The sequence below is a fragment of the Myotis brandtii genome, unplaced genomic scaffold, assembly GCF_000412655.1.
Source record: "Myotis brandtii unplaced genomic scaffold, ASM41265v1 scaffold49, whole genome shotgun sequence".
In the NCBI taxonomy this organism is placed as follows: Eukaryota; Metazoa; Chordata; class Mammalia; order Chiroptera; family Vespertilionidae; genus Myotis; species Myotis brandtii.
Genome location: NW_005368707.1, coordinates 4812366 through 4834059, shown reverse-complemented (window position 1 = coordinate 4834059; position 21694 = coordinate 4812366). Strand labels below are relative to the sequence as shown.

At 35.2% G+C, this 21694-nt stretch overlaps 1 protein-coding gene across 5 annotated transcripts in view; it reads right to left on the bottom strand.

Annotated features, from left to right (window-relative positions):
* ANKRD26 (ankyrin repeat domain 26) overlaps positions 1-21694 on the bottom strand; it is a 110832-nt gene that overhangs the window by 24196 nt on the left and 64942 nt on the right. For all 5 annotated transcript variants that reach the window (XM_014547989.1, XM_014547990.1, XM_014547991.1 and 2 more), the window contains 7 exons: positions 11731-11944; positions 9894-10077; positions 9230-9367; positions 7226-8182; positions 5572-5724; positions 2573-2643; positions 2146-2239 (listed from right to left, as the gene is read on the bottom strand). In XM_014547989.1, coding sequence (XP_014403475.1) covers positions 2146-2239; positions 2573-2643; positions 5572-5724; positions 7226-8182; positions 9230-9367; positions 9894-10077; positions 11731-11944 — 1811 coding nt within the window. The remainder of the gene's footprint in view (positions 1-2145; positions 2240-2572; positions 2644-5571; positions 5725-7225; positions 8183-9229; positions 9368-9893; positions 10078-11730; positions 11945-21694) is intronic.

Below are 21694 nucleotides of genomic sequence, written 5' to 3'. Positions count from 1 at the left end.
CCCCCCCTCCCCCCCGAGTGCACAAATTTTTGTGCACCGGGCCTCTAGTATATAATAAAAGCCTAATATGCTAAGTGTCCAGTCGTTCGGTCGTCCGTCTAACCAATCAAAGTGTAACATGCTAATGATATGCTAAGGCAGCTCAACTGCTCGCTATGATGCGTACTGACCATCAGGGGGCAGACACTCCAACCAGTAGGTTAGCTTGCTGCTGGGGTCCAGAGGATTGGGACAGCAAGACAGGCCGGCCATGCCCTCGAGCCCTCCCATGACCCCTCCCCAGCTGGCCAACCTCCCGCCTCCCTCCCTGGCCCCAATCATGCACTGGTGGGGTCCCTTGGCCTGGCCTGCGTCCTCTCGCAATCCGGGATCCCTTGGGGTATGTTGGAGGGCCAGTTTTGGCCCGATCCCGCAGGCCTATGTAAGTCTTCTGAAGTTCTTTTCACGTGCATACTCAACGATATAGTTTAAAGGTTGGAGAAAACTAGAGCTATCTTCTTGCCAATTCAGACTATTCACCTCAATATTGTGTTGGTCAAATATCCTAATCCAGATAGTCTCTGGTTTGAGGATTCATGAGATGAGAACCTTCCAGAGAAGTTAGGTCTATTGATTAAATTGGTTTAAATGTTTACTCTATAAATTTTTTATTCACAGGGTAGGCCTTAAGGTGGCTAATAATTCTATGTCATAAACCTAACTGGATTCTACAAAAAAATCCCTCATTATTTTTGTATAAGTTTAATCAATTTTGGGTATTCTTACAAATTTATCAATTTTTGATACCTTAAGAGATTTTTGTATGAAATTTTAAGGTGACAACTCTTGGCACTCTAATTCACAGAAGACTCCTTATCAATATATCATTTCACTTGTATGAAAAGTATGCTAATACAATATGACTTATTCATATAAAGTCTAGAAAAAAGTAATTTTAAATGTTTCTTCAGCCATAAGAAGGACCAGTGAACACATGTTCTAGTTCCCCTGATAGGTATATCTTGAATCATGAAACTGCATTATCCTAGCTATTGAGACTGAAAGAAACTAGTTGGTAGGTGCATCTACCAGACTGCTTAAACTTCGGGTTCACAGTGCAATCTTCTGATCTTAAATCATAGGTAGCCTCTCCTACAGAGGAAAGTATGAATGGAAGGAGAAACCTGTTCTGCTGGGTAATTAGTTATGCAGTTTTCACCATTCATTAAAAAATTGAAGTACTGGATTACACAACCATCTTTTCTGAGATTGGACTGTTAAATCTTTGAAAGGCTGATTAGCACAAGTGAATGGAAAGTAAATAATCTGCAAATTTGTAGTGCTAGAAGTAATATGTTGCTATGTAAGGCCCTGATTGAGCAGCCTTTCCTACTTTTTCATTGGCATCTCTTTTCTTTTTAAAAATCCAACAAAGGGCCCACCTAGTGTGGTTTCTACCTGTGGACCATGAGGTTGCAGTTCGAGGCACATGCCTGGGTTGTGAGCTTGACCCTCAGTGTGGGGCATGCAGGAAACAGCCAATCAATGATTCTCTCTCATCATTAATGTTTCTATCTCTCTCTCCCTCTCCCTTCGTCTTTGAAATCAATAAAAATATATTTTTTTAAAAACTGGAAAAATCCAGCAAAGGGAAAAAATATACTCCTTTCAAAAAACACTTGCATAATGACCTAGTATTCATTCTTGATGAAGAGAACAAATTAGAACATTAAGAGTAATTCATTTACAAAATCTCAATGAAGGGTTTATATTACAAGAGAAATTCAGAATTGTAGATTAGATCATTACTCAAATTTCTGGACTCAAATAAATATCTGTAATGTCTATATCAGCATTATTAACAATAGCCAGAAGCTGGAAAAACCCAAATGTTGGACAAATGAATAAAGACAATGTGATATATATCAAATATTGCTTCTAGACTATCACAATATTTTTATTAAAATCTTAACATAAAAACCATTAATTTTATGAATTCAGTAAACTTCATCTATAAAGAGGAATTACATTACTAGAATATAATAAATATGAATACAATAAATACTTTAATCTGTGAGACTTTCATGTTGTCCAAAATATCTTATATACTACTACTAGAGAATAAAAATTCATTTTCAGTGTGTGGAAATTAAGAGATTGACTTACCAAATTTTTTCCCAACAGGTTTGTCTGAAGCTGTTCAATTTTGTGTGCTTGTTTTTTTATTGTAACTTTTAACTTGTCATTTTCAATTTCAAGCCTAAAATGTATATTTTGCAAATAATTATTCTCACACATAATATAAAAATACCAAATAAGAAGTCTGAAAAAGACTTCTGAAGGTGCAATTACATAAAATCTTAAAATATGAAAAGTAGATGATTTGGCAATTAGGCCATTTTTCTAGTTGTGTTTTGTGGATAATGTGCAAAATTTAGAGACAATGTACACAAATTATGTATTTCAAAATAGCTCAAAGCTAAAATATTTATCCAGCTTAACACAAATGTTTTTCCTACAATAATTGATCTATTTCTCATATTATACTGCTCATTTGCTTTATAAATATTTTCTGTGCTGTTTTAAATTATACTTTTGCACGTGCTCTTGCGTCTCCTCAGCACATTTTACAGCCGCAGTACATCGATCTTGTGCTTCTTGCAACTAAAATAAAGAGAAAAAAATACTTTTAACTACTGATAGTCTAGTACAAATCTACCAGTTTTTGTAACTAAAATTTTATTGCAACACAGCCACACTCTTTCATGTGCACTTTTTTATGGCTACTTTGTGCCAAACAGCAGAGCTGAGTTGTGACAACAGAGACCTCGTGGCCCACAAAGCCTAAAATATTTACTACCTGGCCCTTTCCAGAAAAGTTCACAACCTCTCCTCTAGTACTAAAACAAAAACATTATTCAGGTTTTAAAATTATATCTATCAAATAAATATACAAATTTATAAATTGGTCAAATGGGTTAAAATAGAAAATTACCTTATGATAAACATTTATATTTTGTATTCCAAGCACCACATCAACTATAATTTTAAATATTCACAAATGTGAATGGCCATGGCTATTCCAGTGCTTATAAGAGTTAACATGCCGCTTTCATTGACACCTAGAAGTTTCATGGAATAGCTTGAGAGACAGACTCTAAACAGGAGCCAGAATGCCTGTATTTGCATCCCAAATCCCCCAGTCATTAGCTGTGTGAACTTGAGCAAATTACTTAAATTTCCTGTGTTAGTTTCTTCATCTGTAAAATGGAGATAATAATGGCATTTACATCACTAGGATGTTGGGAAGATTAAATTAGGGAATATACGTAAAGTACTTAGAAGAGTATGTGGCTCATGGTACACGCTAAGTTTTTGTAGTTAGCATTATTATTGTTGTATATTTTATATGCTAATAAAATTTTATACTTTAGGCAAATGGCATGTCAATGGAAGTGGTCTCTTGTATAAGTTACTCTGAAATCATTCTTCATACCATTGACCATGGCAGCCAATGGGGAGCAGGAGGCCCAGTATTTCAAAAAGCTTTCACCAATTCTACTAGCCAATAATACTTTTCTGCTTATAATAATTTATAACATACTTCCTCTCTGCACTTCTCAGTGGACAATCATCACGAGCTACAATGCAAACACGAGCTACTTCCTGGACTGAGAACATGACTTACAGGAGAAAGCCGCTAACATGGAGCTAACAGACTCTATTGCTAAATCAAAGTTCCCAAACCCATTCATTCCCAGGAACTGTTTATGTTGGGCTGCTTTAGTAAGTACTCTGATAAGCAGATTAAGGTGATGTGGTATAGCATACCAGAAAAGCTGTTCCAGAGTTTACAAAGTACTATAAATCTGTAAATCCCAGTTCTGGCTGCATAGTCAAGGAAGGCTGATTTAGATTTTTTTTCTTACAGTGAGGGTAAAAAAGATGAGCTTCTCAATAAACAATTCTCTATTATATTTATATTTATATTTAATTGCTTAAAATACATTGAAAACAAATGATTGATTATATCAACATCTACAAGAAGAAAGTATGGTGTAGTATAAAGTATTTAATTTTATCCTAATAATAGTTAAGCTAAAATATTTTCAAGGTATACAAGGATAGGAACCATCATATCTAATAATATGCCCCCCCCCAAAAACTTATACTTAGAAAGACAAGATTACCTTTTGTGAAAATAATTAAAACAATGTAAAACTAAGGGCCAAATTGTTCTGGACAGACAAGATGACAAGTGCTAAAAAGAATGAGGTCACTGAGTGTTTGAACAGTCAGAGCATGCTTCATGGAGAAAGAGAGATTGTACATACATGAGATACACAGAACAGGCAAATCTATAGAGATAGAAAGTAGACTGGTTGTTGCCTGGTGCAGGGTGAGAGGAGAATCTGGTAGTGACAGCTAAAAGGTGTGGAGTTTGTTATTTTGGAATAATACAGATATTCCATAATTGACTGAGGTGATAGGTAGACAACTCTCTAATGTTAAAAAATATTGAATTGTACAATTTAAATGGGCAAATTATATGATATGTGAATCACATTAATACAGGTGTGTTTTTTAATCCAATGGTGGATCTAATTTTCGTTTTCTTAATTGTCTGTTGTACATACTATAATGATCTGAATATTTCCATGTTTTTATAATATTTCTAAGGGAGAGAAATGAAGGATATGCCTACTTCAACTGTTTTGTATAATGAACTTCCTGTACAAGTTATTCTGAAATCTATGATATAGATTCTAGATCCATTCACCAAAGTGAAGATAAGAAATAAAACAATTTTCTGCAACATCCCATTAAATATTATCCTCTGATTTCACCTGGCTGTCTCATCATGATAATGGAGATATCACTAAAAATATTTTTTAGTAGAAAAAAGTCTCTTGACTTCTATGAAGAATGATGCATTTTTCTCAACTTTCCTAAGGGTAAATATTATAAGAAAAAAAAAACCCTATAAAATATAAGTGGCAGAATGAAAGCCAGGGTCTAAGAAATAAGTGCATTATAAAGACAATAAAATTATAATTAATTACAATAAATATATGTCGTAAATGTTTCCCTCCACGTCCTGCGTGGTTCAGGGTTCAATATCTGGAAGAGGAGCCGCACACAAATGAAATAGAAAAGACAAGAGATAATTTGGAAATATTGGGGGACCAGGCAGGTAAGTCCAACTCAAGAGGAAGGACTTCCACCCGTGCTCTGTCCGCACGGACCTTTTATAGTCTGAGGTAAACAATGCAGTGGTTTCCATAGTTACACAGTTCTTGTGAGTTTCACCTGTTTTGATCATGTTTACACTCCCTGCACTTCCCTCAGCCCATTAGCTTCCCAGATAAGATCTAGGGAGTGTTATAAGGTCAAGCCTAATTATGCTAAGAGGACTGAGCCCTCTAAGCTGGGACTTGTTTGTGACTTTGCCAGCAGGTCAGTCCGAGGTTCAACCCTATATCAGTTTCCCACAAATATACAAAAGAAAGCTGCCCATGAAAAGTAGTACCCTAAAACACTTTATTATTTAACCAGCTACAGATTAACTGACAGATTAAATTTCATACATACCTGACTTCTGCTTTGATCTAGTTCCTTCTTTAACTCTTGTTTCTCATCTTCTAAATTCATACGATAACGTGATGTAACCTCCAGTGAGGCCTCTGACATAGACTGTTTTTTTAGTGTATCAGCCAGTTCTTGTTGAAGTTGTCTCACTACTGCCTAGGCAAGATATTTCTGATTTTATAAATTATATTATTTTTAAATTGTAAATAATAAATAACTTCACATACAGGATGAAGTAAAAGAAGGTTTAAAGTTGTGAATACGTGAAACACTGAGTTTATTCTTGTATTGTTATTTCATTAATTATTGTATTTTTCTCTGTCTGAACAACTATAAACCTACTTTTGCCCCATTCTGTTTGTACTTTGTTAGAGTCACATGTTATTAGCTTAATATATAACTGGAAAAATATCACCACCTACCTCAATTTGCCTTCTTTTTCTCATATGGACACATTCCTGTTTGCTCAATCAGGTTAAAGACAGAGAAAATGTAATCCTCTTGCCTAATCAGTATTAGGTTACTTAGACAATTGATTCAACCCCTCCCTCATAATTCCCCCCTCATGAATCTCAAAGCTTTATAATCTACTGATGTCTGAAAGAAAAATGGGTATGTAGGTGAATCAAGAGGTGGAACATTCAATATTGCAGAACATTCTCTCTCTTTTTTCTTTTATCAGAGGCTTCAAGTAACTTTAGAGTTCCTTGCATATTCAATCTCCTTTCAAATCCTTCCAATAGTTTCCTATCTTAGAAGAAAAGTGAAGTTATTCCAATGGCCTTGACCTCCCTCCCTGCTACACATAAATCCTGCCACCCCTCACTAGTCTGAATAGAGATACAATGCCAAATTAATAAATCACAGAAAGCTACAATTTTCTCTTTGGAGAAACTTATCTCTAAACGATAGTAATTTGGCCTTGAAATGAGAAATATCAGTAAATTACTTGTAAAATGTTCAAAGAAAACCGCAAATAGTAGTGGAAAGATTAAATCAAGTATAGTTTTGCTAAAACTCGTCATACTTGACCCAAAATATGATTTAATTAAATAGATACTTCTAAAGAATTGACAGGTCATAAGAATATATTACTTGAGACTGAAACACTTCCAAATTTCATTCAAATTGACATGAATAAAAATAATATTATAACTACTAAAATGTATAAGAAGCCATTGAAGGAAAGATACTATGAGATACAACATCTACACTTCAGTTCATCTGAGAAATCTGAACTTAACTGTCAAGATAATACATTTAATTGAATCTTAATTTCAAAATGCTAATTTTAGGTATAGCATTTCCATTTATCTGCTTTCCAATGGTATTAAAATATGGTGACAGAAGATTAAAATTATTATTTATCAGTATAAGACTAAATTATTAATATCAATCTATAAACCTATTAACAATCTATAACTTAAACTCTTAAAATTTCATGGGCAACACAATGTCTCTACTCAAAACAAAGTACCTCTCAGGTTTAATGTTCATTTGCTGGATACAATGTCTGCTTTTAAGCTGATCGAGCAAACACATTTGTAATCTATATATTTTTAATATTCAGCTAGATTCAACATTTAGCCATCATCAAATATTACTTTGAATTTTCTTTTAGAAAATTTGAAAAATATTTATCTTTCAGGATACTTACATCTCTTTCTGCTTTATCATTTTCATACTGATACATTCTTTCTTTTAAATTATTACATTCATTGATTAACTCCTTATTTCTTTCATTCAGCATAAGACCTTGCTTTTCACTTTCGGCTTGAAATATTTTTATGATATCCTGAAACTGATCTTGGATATTAATGACTGTCTTTTCTTTACTGTCAGCTTTGTTGTGAGCATCATCCAGTTGCTGTCGAAGCAACATATTTTCACTCTGTAGGTGAGATAACCTCTCCTCTAAGGATCCCTGCTTTCCAACATATTTATTCACTTTACCTTGTTCTTTTTGATACATGTGTTCAATTTCCTTCTTTTGACACTGTGTTTGGCTTAGGTCTCTTTGTACACCTTCTAAAACCAATGTTCTTTCTCTGAGAGCATCTCTTGTGTGATGAAGCTCAATTTCTAGGTTATTGAATTTACTTTCTGCTTTAGAAAGTTGTTGAGAAAGAACTTCATTGCTATCTTTTAGGTTAGACATATCAAATTTCATTTTGTCCTGTAAACAAAACCACTCATCTCTTTCTCGCTGGAAAGCAAATTGTAGGTCTCTTTTTGATGTCTGACAGTGCTCATGATCCTGTATAGCGGTAGCCAGTCTAGACCGGTATGATTCAACTTCTGCTTCCAGTCTTTCTCTATTTTGTTTTTCATTCTCCAGTTTAGAGTTTAGCATTGTATTCTCAGCTGTCAGAACATCAAGTTGTCCGTTATGTTGAAATGTTGTTCTTGTTAATGTTTCCTCATTCAGTTTTATTGTCTTTTGAAGATGGTCATTCTTTTCTTTGACAATTGCAATGTCCTCAACATATTTCTTTTCCATTTCCTGGTTCTGATTTTTTACTGTGTCTATTTCCAGTCTTAGCTTGGTAATTTCATCCTGCAACATGTGATTTTCATGCAACAAAGTTTTTTCTTTTTCATAATTATCAGAAACCTAAGTAATACAAAGAAGACTTTAAGCTAACACTCATTGAAATGACATATCGTGATATCTTCTGAAATTAAAGGGTAACCTATATGTTTATATAATAAAAAAGGTTGCAATAAGTGGATACCCACTATAAAAAATGGAGTTGGATCCAAATCTCCAAATTTATACAATTCCCCAAAGTTCAAAAATTTAATATATGATGATGAATCCATGAAAGTGAAAGAGGAATCATAAGAGAATTTTTAAGAGTCTCAAAATTAGAAAGGCCTTTCTCTGAATTATCACAAACCCTGAAGGCATAAAACAAAAGATTAATAAATCTGATTACATTTAAAAATTGAGTGCATGGTCTCAGCCCTGGCAGTGTGGCTCAGTTGGTTGGAGCATCATTCCATGGACCAAAGGGTCTCAGATCCAATCCCCAGTCAGGTCTTGTGCAGGAAGCAAGCAATCGATGTTTCTCTTCACATTGATGTCTGTCTGTCTGTCTCTCTCTCTCTCTCTCTCTGTCTCTCTCTCTCTCTCCCTTGTTCTCTCTCTAAAACCTATTTTAAAAACTTAAACAAACAAGAAACAGAAAGAAAAGGTTCATAGGATTTATATTAGCAGGTGGAAATCTTTAAAATAAAATAAAATAAATAAATATTGACTGTACACGCTGAATATACAGCTACCCCACAGTAAGAATATTAACCCTGCATATATTAGGACAGATTAAATTTCCTATAATTCTTTTTTTCCTGAGAATAAGCCATATACTACTTTTCTAATACTTTCATAGTCAGTTATAAGAACTACATCTACTAATAACTGATCATCTAGGCATTGTCCTAAGCACTGGTACATATATCACTGAACTCATTCATTTATCACAATCTTGAATGGAGAGGTTAAAAAGACAAGCAAATTTAGGATTTTGTGTATTGTGCACAAACACAGAGATATGCTTTTAAAATCCTCTATACTTTCCATTATATACAGTATTGGTTTTTTAAATATATGCACACAAATATATGTACAAGAGCATTTGAAAATTACTAAACAAAATACCTCAGAATTCATTTTCTTATGAGATATTTCTATCTCCTTTTCTTTGCATAGGTGATTGGCCAGAATTCCATCTTGTAATATTCTGGCATTCTGTTCTCGAGAAAGTTGCCTCTGAATGTCATTTCGTTCTTCTACAACCTAGAGACACATTTCATTAGGTTTTTGCACTCATACCATTAAGAAGTTATAAGCTTAAGAGCAGAACCTTTAAAAATCTTTTAAAAGAAGATAGCCTTTTTAAACACAAGGATATTACCTTCCATGAAAAACTCAAATCTTAACTTAAATCACAGCTAACTTGTTAAAGAGCAAAAAAACAGTACTGTGAAATGTCTTTACGAGACATTTGACTTCTATCACGGTCTCAAGGCAACTTAGCCTGCATGTTAAACATTTTAAAAAGCCAAAATTAGTATTTATGTTAATGGTTAAACTCAATTTACCTTCCATTTCTTCATTTAGAAAAGATAAACATAGCATTTATTAGATGTCAAGAGTTGCAATAAATTGATAGTTTTAATTATATGTGTCATAGTTCATATTTTGAATGAGATAACATTTTTTAATTGTTTTCAACTAAATAATATAAATTAAACCAAAGGGACATTATAAATATTGATGAAATACTATAAGAAATAAGAAATTTTACCAAAGATAAATTTACCTGATTTAAATTCTTTCTTATAATTTTCAATTCCATCTCTAGTGTTCTAAGAGTGGTTTCAAGTTGTTGGTTCACTTCAACTTCTTTAATATATTGCTCTTCTTTATTTCTTAACTGCTCCCTAATTTTGTCATATAACAAATCAGTATTTCTTCTCTTCTCTTTTTCTTCTTTTAAGGTAAATCTGCAGTTAAATACACTTATTTTAAAATTCATTTTATTAGAAAATAAAATGTCCATTTTAAATATTTTATTGATTTTTTACAGAGAGGGAGAGGGATAGAGAGTTAGAAACATCGATGAGAGAGAAACATTGAAAAATGTCCATTTTATAATATGGTTGTACATATGTTGGTTTATTATCCTAATTAAATTTCTATGTTCTTGCATTCTTTTCCTTGGTAGGTCTCATGTTTTTATTTCTCATTTAAATCTCTTCTAAAAGTTATATATACCTGAAAGGCAGCAATGAGAAAACATTCTTCTACTTAGTAAGCTTTAGTCAATAGTAACTCTGGTAAATAATATAGGAAAGAAAATTTGAAATTATTCAGTGAAGGTGAAGTTGAAATTAGCCTATTTCCGCAGTCATAATTACTCTTCCATTAGGAAAAATAACTCAGTTACTAATTAGAAAGAGCAGTTGTTTACAAACAAGTTTATAAATTCACTAGAAATAAAATTTCAGCTTGACAAAATATATAGGTACCCCTAAAATGATTTACAGTGAAAGTCAGCATCTGCAGATGTCTTTTACAGAAGACATCCACTGACTACTGTACTCTAGGACTAGTCTAGGAGTCTATTATCTGTTACTCTATACTTTTTGTTTCTTTTTTTTTTTAGAAGACTTTCTTCTTTGCCAAGGATATGCTTACTGATTTGAAAGAGAGGGAAAGAGAGAGAGAGAGAGAGAGAGAGAGAGAGAGAGAGAGAGAGAGAAACATCATTGTGAGAAAGAACATTGATTGGTTGCCCTGACCGGGGGTTAAAACCCACAACCTAGGTATGTGCCTTGACCAGGAATTGAACCCACAACCTTTAGGTGTATGGGACGATGCTCCAACCAACTGAGCCACACCTTCTCTTGTTGGTCATTATTTACTTTATAGTTCACTTTAAAATCCTTATTAGAACAAAATAGAATTCATATTAAGTCAACAATAAAGAGTAATACATGCTTTCAGTATGGCCCTTTTAATTAATTTTATCTATGTATAAGATGTTGAATAAACTAATCAGTCATCACTTTCTATTTTACTTTTCATTTCATGCATATATTACAACTAAAACTGAATTCGTTTTTTTTTAATTTTCTGTCTTGATAAAAGTGATCATTTAATAACTCTTTTGGTGGGAATGTAAATTAGTACAAACTACCTTGATAACAATTTAGAAATATGAATAAAAATCCTTTTTAAAAGTTCTTACATGTAACCAAATAATAATACTCTATTAAATAATTTATTCAGAGTATATAATAAAAAATGTGGAAACAAACATATATGAGACATTCCTGGAAGCATTAGTTATAATACACAATAATGAAAAACAACCAAAATTCAATTTATTAAATAAATAATGAGGTTTCCATTTGGTGAACTTTTATATGGTCATTCAAATGATATATAAAAATATACATTAACTTATTACTAGAAGTATGCACTATTAAAAATTGCTATATTATTTCCAAAAATGTCATACTCCATACCACTAAAGAAATGTTCTTCCCTATAAAATCTTAGAAGGTAAGAAGGCAGTTACAAAACTTTTCCTACATATATGTAGAATAAAAGTAAATATTCAAATATTTCTTTAAAACCAAATTATTCAATACCTCAAATTGCAGAGTTCTTGTTCCCATTCCACTTTTTGATACTCTAATTGTGATTTCATTTCTTTTGTTTCTGATAGCTCCTTCTGCAGTCCACTAATCCTCTTTTCCATTTTTTTAATTTTTCCAGTAAGCATTTCACAGTGATTTTTTCTAAGTTCTATTAATCTTTCATATGAAAGAACTGCATCCTGGATTTTCAATAAGCTAATAGAATCTGCATAAGAAAGAAAACAAAATAGAAAAATGTATGAATTATTTTTGTGTATAAAGAACTGTGCATAGTCATATTCATTCATACATTGAAGGGTACCTATCGTGTGGAAGACTAAGCTCTGCAAATAAAACAGACAAAATCCCTGGCTCTTATTTAGCTTAAAGTCTAGTAGCGGAGAAAGAAAAATAAAATGATTATCATAAATCAGAGATAGATACATAGAAAACAGAGTTCTATGGTCACATAACAGAACTTGATCTAGACTGGGCCTAGGGAAGATTTCCCCATGAGTGGATGGCTACATTGACAAAGGCAGGATGAGCAGGAAGCAGTCAGACAAAGGAGGAAAGAGAGCATTCTAGTCTAGACACTCTACAGCACATGCAAAAGTTCTATGCAATCTGTCTCTAGCAAGATGGAGTAACAGTTACTGATTTACCTTCCTACCTGAAACGAGCCAAAATGAAACAGACAAAACACATTAAAAACTTATTTGCAAGACAATGGACTTCAGGCAATGAAGGGCAATGATTCCTGAAACAAATGAAGTGAGCCTAACGAATGTTCCAGCTCACTGCCTTGAGAGAATTTCCAGGCCACAATGCAGGGAGAAGGAACTGAGGTAGAGTCCACCAGACTCCTTGACTTAGGTGATGAAGCCGATGGTCTGGTAAAACAATGGCAGATAGAGATTACAGGTCTGGACTCTGGGGAGGAGGGAGCGGAACAGAAAAACCCTGGAGATCTGCAGAGGGTACTCAGCTGAGTAATGCATAATGCATACTTGTGAGGAAATCACTTGAGACCAGGGAAAACAAACATCCAAAAAGAGTAGAGGAAACAGTGCCTGGTACTCACTCAGCACCAGGAATACTGTCTATTCCCATTAGCCAGGCTGAAAAGCTCATAACTCACAGGACAATGAATAGGCAGAAAGGACTCTCCTTAGTAGTGGGGAATAATTAGTCCCTGGCCAAGCACTGCTCTGGATTCACCTAACAAATCATAAGAGTGAGACCAAAAAGAATCAAACTGTTTTTAAGTAACTCAACTATATACCAAAACAAGCTAAAAAAAATATAGGTAGAGGCATGAAACCTATGTTCTAAAACTCAAATAGCACTTATAGAAATGCAAATTATGTCTGATATGAAAAATACACTGGGTGGGAATAAATGCATATTAGAAATCAAAAAATAAAAGATTAGTAACTTTCACATCAGTGAAATATGAGAAAACTTAAATGGCTAATGTAGCATAAAGAAGCAGGCGGAAGAGACAGAAAATATTTGAAGAAACAATGGCCAAAAACTTTCTAGAGTTAATGAAAAATATAATCCCACAGATCCAGGACAGATCTGGGTTGCAGAGAAGAAATGAAAGTAAATTACTATAATTTTATTATATTACATATGATGTGCTATAATATTACTTGTAGAATATGATCACTTAAAATCATTTACCATAAACCAGTCCTAAACCTACCACTATAATAGCAACAGTTATCGCTAATAAGCCAAAAGAAATACTACTAAATTATAAAAATTACTTGATGAATATAAAAGACAGAAAAAGATGAAAACAGGAAAAAGAGATGTAACCAAAAAAAAAATCAAACACATGAATGACAAATTCAAATCTACTACTAGTATATTAACAACCACATTAAATGAAAACTGTCTAAAAACCTCAATTAATAGACAGATTGTCCAACTGGATAAAAAACTAAGACCCAACTACATGCCACCTGTCAGAAATGCACTTTAAATATAAAGACACAATTTTTTTTAAAAGCATAGAAATAAGATAAATAACACTAACACCTGGTAAAAGAAGGCTGAGGTAAGTGACTATCTTAACATTAAAGGTCACTGCATAATGACAAATTAATAAGCAGCATAACAATCCTAAATGATCATGCACTTAATAACAGTTCCAAAATACATGAAGTACAAATGGATACAACTCAAAGAAAAATAGAAACTTCACAATTATAGTCTGAGATTTTAAAAAAATTTATTTATTACACTATTACAGATGATCCCAATTTTATCCCCCGTTACCGCCCTCCACCTAGCCCCCATACCCCCTCCCTCTGGCCATCACCACACTGTTTGTGTCCATGGGCTATGTATATATGATCTTTAGCTAATCTCTTCACCTCCTTTCATCCAGTCTCCCCCACCCCACCTCCCCTAACCAATGTCACTCTGTTCCATGTATCCATACTTCTGATTCTATTTTGTTCATTAGTTTATTTTGTTCATTAGGTTCCACATATAAATGAGATCATATGATATTTGTCTTTTCTCTGTCTGGCTTATTGCATTTAGCACAGTAATAATCTCCAGGTCCATCCATAATGTCGCTAAAAGTAAGAGATCCTTCTTTTTTATAGCCATGTAGTATTTCATGGTATAAATGTACCATATCATTTTTATCCACTCATCCACTAATGGGCACTTGGGCTATTTCCATATCTTGGGTATTGTAAATAGCACTGCTACAAACACAAGGGTGCATATATTCTTTCTGATTGGTGTTTTGGCATCCTTAGAATATATTCCCAGAAGTGGGATCACTGAGTCAAATGGCAATTCCATACCTAATTTTTTGAGGAAACTACATACTGTTTTCCATAATGGCTGCACCAGTCTGCATTCCCACCAAAAATACACAAAGGTTTCTTTTTCTCTACATCCTTGAGCACACTGTTGTTGTTGATTTACTGATAGTAGCCATTCTGACAGGTGTGAGGTGATATTTCATTGTTGTTTTAATTTGCATTTCTCTGATGATTAGTGACATTGAGCATTTTTTCATATGTCTATTGACTATCTGTATGTTTGAGATTTTAATACCACTCACTTTAAGTGATAGAACAAGTAGACAGAAAATCATCTCAAGTATTCATGGAATACTTAAAACAGACTATATTCTGAGTCATAAAATAAATCTTAATAAAAAGTCAGTCAAAAGGATTTGAGTCATACAATGTATGTACCCTGGCCACAAAGCAGTAGGATTGAAAATCTAAAACAAAAATAACTCTGGAAAATATTCAAATATTTGGAAACTATTTGAATAGTTTCCAAACTAAATAGCTGCTGGGTCAAAATAGTAATGAAGATTTTTTTTGTGGGGGAGGAGAAAATGGAGACCAAATAGGCAGACCTTTCAGGCACCTCATCCCAGGGCCAGGCTGTAAATACAACTAAATTGGAGAACATTCACCTGGAATTTCCAACTGTGGTCCAGCTGAGGGAGTGACTTATACCACGGCAGGACAGAAAATACCTGGAGAATGGTAGGAAGGGCGAGATCATGAGAGGTGGAGAGCCCAGAGAGGAGGGACCTAAGCTATGGGAGAACTGTTCTGGGACACAGGCAGGGCTCCACACACCCATCTGTGGTGAGCTTCCTGGCAGGTGGAGGCGGAAACCTGACACATGGTGCTCCCAAACAGCAGCATGACCTGCAGCACCTGTATCATCCAAGCAGCTGCAAAAGGTAGCAGGACTTCTGGTGGCAGTGGAGTCTAGACCCGGCAGACCAGAGCCAGTGGAGGAGATAGTCGCAGTTTCACCTGCCTTTTTTTTATTATTATTATTATCTCTAAACCCAGAGCATGGGTTGGAGGGGTCGGGGTAAGCAGGGCAGGGAGACTTGGAAAAGCAGTAACTAAGAGTTCTGCATTGGGTCATTCATACGCTTCCAAACCAAAACAGCCATTTTCCCTGGGAGGAGCTACCTCCTCCCAACATCTAGAGGACAGGTAAAGGGGGGAAAAAAAGTCCTAGGTGATACAGCCTGCCACACCCTGCATTTTGAGCTTTACTGAGGAAACAAAGGCCGAGGTCAAGCTTATGGGTCTGAACAGTCTCAAGGAGCCCTCAGTGACTGGAGTGGAGGAGAGGCCATCAGCCCCACTATTCTAGGAACCAGACTGATAAAAAGTACAGGGTCCCAGCTGACCTCATTGGTTTCCATACAAGGATCTCTGTCCAGCCAAGGGCAGAGTAATATTTTGGGCCATTTGTGGAGGAGTAGCTCTGGGACAGAAAAAAACACCCCCATCATATTCCCTGAATGTGAAATAGCACCAATCCCACCTAAAGTCCTATCAGAAACAGACTCTTGAGTGATGAAGATTAACAGCTGGCAGATAGGCAAAGAGGGCAGATTGGCCCCTCCTGCTTGCAGCCAAGGCCTGTGGAGACAGACAGAAGCAATGGACCAGTGGAGCAGTTGGAGCTTCAATCAGGGTGCTAAAGGCCAAAAGACAGTTCCTGACAGTGGTTAGCACCTAAGTACCTAAGAGAAAGCCCAGAATTGGCAGACAGAAGAATGGGGGACTAAGCTACCTCCCATGGGGCAGTAAAACTCAGCTGAAGCAAACGAACTCAGTTCACTTCACTTTTTTTTAATACCTTTTTCTTCCTCTTTTCTCTTTTTTCCTCCCATTTTTTATTTTCCCTTTTCTCTTCCTTTCTTCCTCCTTTTTTAAACTGATCTTATTTATCTATCTACTTTATTAATTTGTTATTATTCTAGTCTCTGTTTTGTTCACATATCTAATTTCCTCTTCCCTGTTCCTTTCCTCTTTCCCTTTCTCTTTCCTTTTTTCCCCTCGCTACTCAATTTTTTTATTTCTTTTTTCTCTCTTCTCTCTCTTTTCTTCTCCGAATTTCTTAACTTCACTTCCTAAATTTAGACGTATCTGGTTTCTCCTCTATACTCCTTTTCAAAATTTTTTTCTTGTCTTCTCATTTCTTTTCTCCCTCTGTTATTCTAAACCATGGTCCTTCTCCTATTCCTCTAACTCCTTAACCTTATTTTCTTTATTTAAGTCCTGCATCTACAGATTCTGTCTACTCTGCCCGCTCCTTGCTGGGTGTGTTTTGTTCATGTTTTTTGGTTTGTTTGCCTGTTTTGTTGTGTTTCCTCCCCATATCTTTTCTTTCTTTTTTTCTATCATACTTACACTCTTTCCAAATTCTCTTTTCTCTGGTGGTCACTTTTGTTGGGGCCACAAGGATCTTGTGTACAGTCTTGTTCTGTTTCTTCTGTGTCATGTCTTGTATTGTTGTATTTTGTGCTGTTCAGTCAGCACCTCCACAACAATGGCTGGCATGATGTAGTAGGGAGTGAACCACATAATCAGACACCCTGATTGTAGACTTCATCCACGAATGGGACAATAGCACATTCAAAACCCAACTATAACAGGAGAACCCAAATTCACAAGTACAGGGCCTCCTTAGAATACCCAGCTCAGGAGACCTGAGAGACTGCACCACTGGATCCCACAAAACATCTACTACATAAAATCAATATGAGTGGAATAGCAATTTGATCTAATATATAGAAACAATTTGAGTAGCATAGCAATTTGATCATATACAGAAACAAATACAAAGGAACAGCAAAAATGGGGAGACAAAGAACCCCCAAATGAAAGGAAAGGAGAAATCACTAGAAATGAAACTAAATGAAACAGAGGCAAGTAATTTGTCAGAGAAAGAATTCAGAGTAATGGTTATAAGGATGCTCAAATGTCTGGATGACAAATATACATAAACCAGTGAGAATTATAAGGAGCTGAATGAGAAATACACCACCATGAGTAAGAATCAAGAGGAAATGAAGAATGGCATAGCTGTAATAAAGGATACCATGAAAGGTTTCAACAGTAGATTAGAAGACTGAATCAGTGAGTTAGAAGACGAGGTAGAAAAAAACAACACCCATTCAGAGCAACTGGAAAAAAAAATTAAAAAGCAGGAGGAGAGTCTAAGGAAACTTTGAGACAACATGAAATGAAACAACATCTATATAATAGTGGTCCTAGAAGGAGAGGAACCTGAGCAAAGAATAGAAACTTGTTCGAAGAAATAATGACAGAAACCTTCCCTGACTTTGGGAAGAAACAAGTCACACAAGTCCAGGAAGCACAGAAAGTCCCAAACAAGATGAACGCAAAGAGACCTACACCAAGACACACGATAATTAAATTAGCAAATGTAAAAGACAAAGAAAGAATATTAAAGGCTGCCAGAGAGAGACAGAAAGTTATCTACAAGGGACCTTCCATTAGACTATCAGATAATTTTTCAACAGAAACACATCAGGCAAGAATAGAATGGCATGAAGTATACAAAGTGATGAAAAGCAAGGGACTGAATCCAAGAATACTCTATCCAGCAAGGCTATCATTCAAAATTGAAGGTGAAATTAGGAGTGATGCAGAGAAAAAAAAGCTAAGAAAGTTTATTACCACCAAATCAACAATGCATGAAATGCTAAAGGGACTGCTGTAAAAAGAAGAAATAGAAAGGGAGGAAGGAACACAGGCATAAAGAATAAAAATGGTAATAAGTACCTATCAATAATAACCTTAAATGTAAAGGAATTACATGCTCCAATCAAAGAGCATAGGGTAGTAAATGGATAAGAAAACATGACCCATATATATATTGTCTACAAGAGACCAATCTCAGAACAAAGGACTCATACTGCCATTTGTGGCAACATAGATGGACCTTGAGAAGACTATGCTAAGCAAAGTAAGTCAGAAAAAGCTAAGAACCACATGATTTCACTCATGTGGGTTATAAAACTGGAACTCATAGACACACACAACAGCATGGTGGTTACCAGAGGGAATGGGGTTGGGGTAGTAAAAGGTAAAGGGGTCCTAATATATGGTGATGGAAGATGATTTGACTTTGGGTGGTGGGCACACACTGCAATATAGATTATGTATCATAGAAATGTACCCTTTAAACCTATATGAACTTATTAACCAATGTCACCCCAATAAAATTAATTTTAAAAGAAACAAAAAACAGTAATGAAAGTCCTGGCTGGGTAGATTAGTTTGTTTGAGTGTTGTCCTGATGCAATCCCCAGTCAGGGCACATAAAAGAATGAACCAATGAATGAATAATTGGAATAACAAATCGAAGTTTACTTTCTCTCCCTTCCACTCTCTCTAAAAACCAATTTAAAAAAAAAGGTAATGAAAGAGAATTTAGAAAAAATTTGAACTGAATTGCAATGAAAAACAAAACATTAGATTTTGTGGAAGGCTTCTACAATAATACTTATATAAAAATTTTAGTAATGAATTACAAATGAAGGAAGATCTCAAATCATGACCTTGGCTTACACCTTAAGAAACTAGAAACAGAAGAGTAAATTAAACTCAAAGCAAACAGAAGAAAGGAAATAATAAGCATCTATGGGGATCCCTGTTCGAGGCATCAGATATGGGTGGAATGGCGTTCTCTCTTCTTGCGACCAGCGCAGAAAGAGAGAACTCGGAGGTTGCTGAAATCTTGAACTAAACGCGACGAGGTGTTTAAGAAAATTGAATAAAACAAGACTGAGACAGAAATAGAGGCAGACTATCTTTAGAAATTGAAAAACTGATTTAAATTTCATGTGGAAATGCATCAAGAATCTAGAATAGCAAAATGACCATTAAAAATAACATATCTGATTTCAAGAATTTTTATAAACCTAAAGTAATTAAAATACATTGTTATTGGTATAAAGATGGCCAAATAGATCAATGGGACAGAACAGAGTCCAGAAATAAACCTACAAACATATGCTCAACTGATTTTGACAAAGGCACAGTAGCATGAAGTAAATAAAATATAGCCTTTTTAACAAATGGTGCTGGAACAACTTGAATATCCATGCGCAAAAAAAAAATTAATTTGGATCCATACTCTGCATCATATGTAAAAGAGAACAGAAAGTGAATCATAGGTCTAAACCAGGGGTGAGCAAACTTTTTGACTCGAGGGCCACAATGGGTTCTTAAACTGGACCGAAGGGCCGGAACAAAAGCATGGATGGAGTGTTTGTGTGAACTAATATAAATTCAAAGTAAACATCATTACATAAAAGGGTACGGTCTTTTTTTTTTAGTTTTATTCATTTCAAACGGGCCGGATCCGGCCCGCGGGCCGTAGTTTGCCCACGGCTGGTATAAACACAAAACCTAAAACTGTAAAACTTCTAAGGGAACTCTTTAAAGAAAATGTGACTTTGTGCTAGGCAAAGTATTCTTAGACATGAATAACAAAAGCAAAATCTATAAAATAACAAAGGATAAATTGAGTTTCATCAAAAAGAGAAACAGTTGTTCTTCAAAAGACACTGTGAAAACGACGAAAAGACAAGCCACAGATTGGGAGAAACCCTTACAAAAAATATAGCTGATTAAGGAATTGTATCTAGAATATATAAAGAATCCTCAAAATTCTACAAATAAGAAGACACCCTAATTTTCAAAATGGCAAAAGATCCAGATGGACAGTTCAGAGAAGATGTACAGATGGCAAATACACACATGAAAAGATGTTCAATATTATTGTTATTAGGGAAATGAATACTAAAACCATAATGATATAAACGCTACACACCCATCAGAATGGCTAAGGTTTTTAAAAACTGACAATACTAAATGTCTGTGAAGATATCATGCACTACTGGTGGGAATGAAAAGTGGTATAACTACTTCAGAAAACAATTTGGCAGTCTCTTAATAAGAGATATAAAGGGTCATGAGGAGACTTTTACGGATGATGGATATGTTAACTATCTGGATTGTGCTGATGAATTCATATGTGTTCACATATATCAGAACTATAAAGTTATACACTTCATATATGTGTAGTTTACCTAACCAAGCTGTTGGAAAAAAAGCTCTACTACAGGAAAAAAACACGTAAGACATTGGCTATAACATAGATCAGTGGTTCTCAACCTTCCTAATGCCACAACCCTCGTGTTGTGGTGACCCAATTTCATTGTTACAAATTGAACATAATTAAAGCATAGTGATTAATCACAAAAACAAGATGCAATTATATATGTGTTTTCCGATGGTCTTAGGTGCCCCCTGTGAAAGGGTAGTTCAACCCCCAAAGGGGTCGCGACCCACAGGTTGAGAACTGCTGACATAGATGGTACAAAATGAAGCTAGAGGATTATGGCCTTTACCTGAGAGCAATGAGAAGTAATAGCTTGGTCTTAAACATGATAATATCTCAATGTTTAAGTGTATAATAATTATGGTGGCAATATAGACCAAGGTTCCAGGAGGTGGGATGGCATACAATCACTCTCATTTTATCTATATACTAGAGGCCCGATGCACAAAATTCATGCAAGGTGCTTGGCCCTAGCAGCCCCGGCTGCCTCGGCCAACCCTTGCAGCCCTGGCTTCGTCCTGAAGGTCTTCGGGACAGTCATTCTGCTGTTTGGTTTAATTAGCATATTAGCTCTTTATTATCCTATCTAATAATAGAGAAACATGGTAATTAACCGTAACTTTGCTACCCTTCCCATTGGCTAATCAGCAGGATATGCAAATTAACTGCCAACAAAGATGGCGGCTGGCAGCCACGCAGCTGAAGCAAGCAAGAGGCTTGCTTGCTCCAGTGATGGAGGAAGCCAAGGTTCCCCGCCTGCCTCAGCCCAGCTCTGAGCTCCGGATGCAACAATGTTGCAATTATAGAAGCTAAACAAACTCCAGATACCTGCTTTCAGCCAGCAGCGGGATCAGAGCTTAGAGCACCAGTGATGGTAACAGAATTTCAATTATAGAAGCTAAACAAACTCAGATACCTGCTTTCAGCCAGCCGTGGCCTCAGAGCTGGAACCGGCTCTCAGCTCCAGTGACAGCTATAGAAGGTAAATAAATCCCAGAAAAAAAAAAAAAGAAAAAAAAAA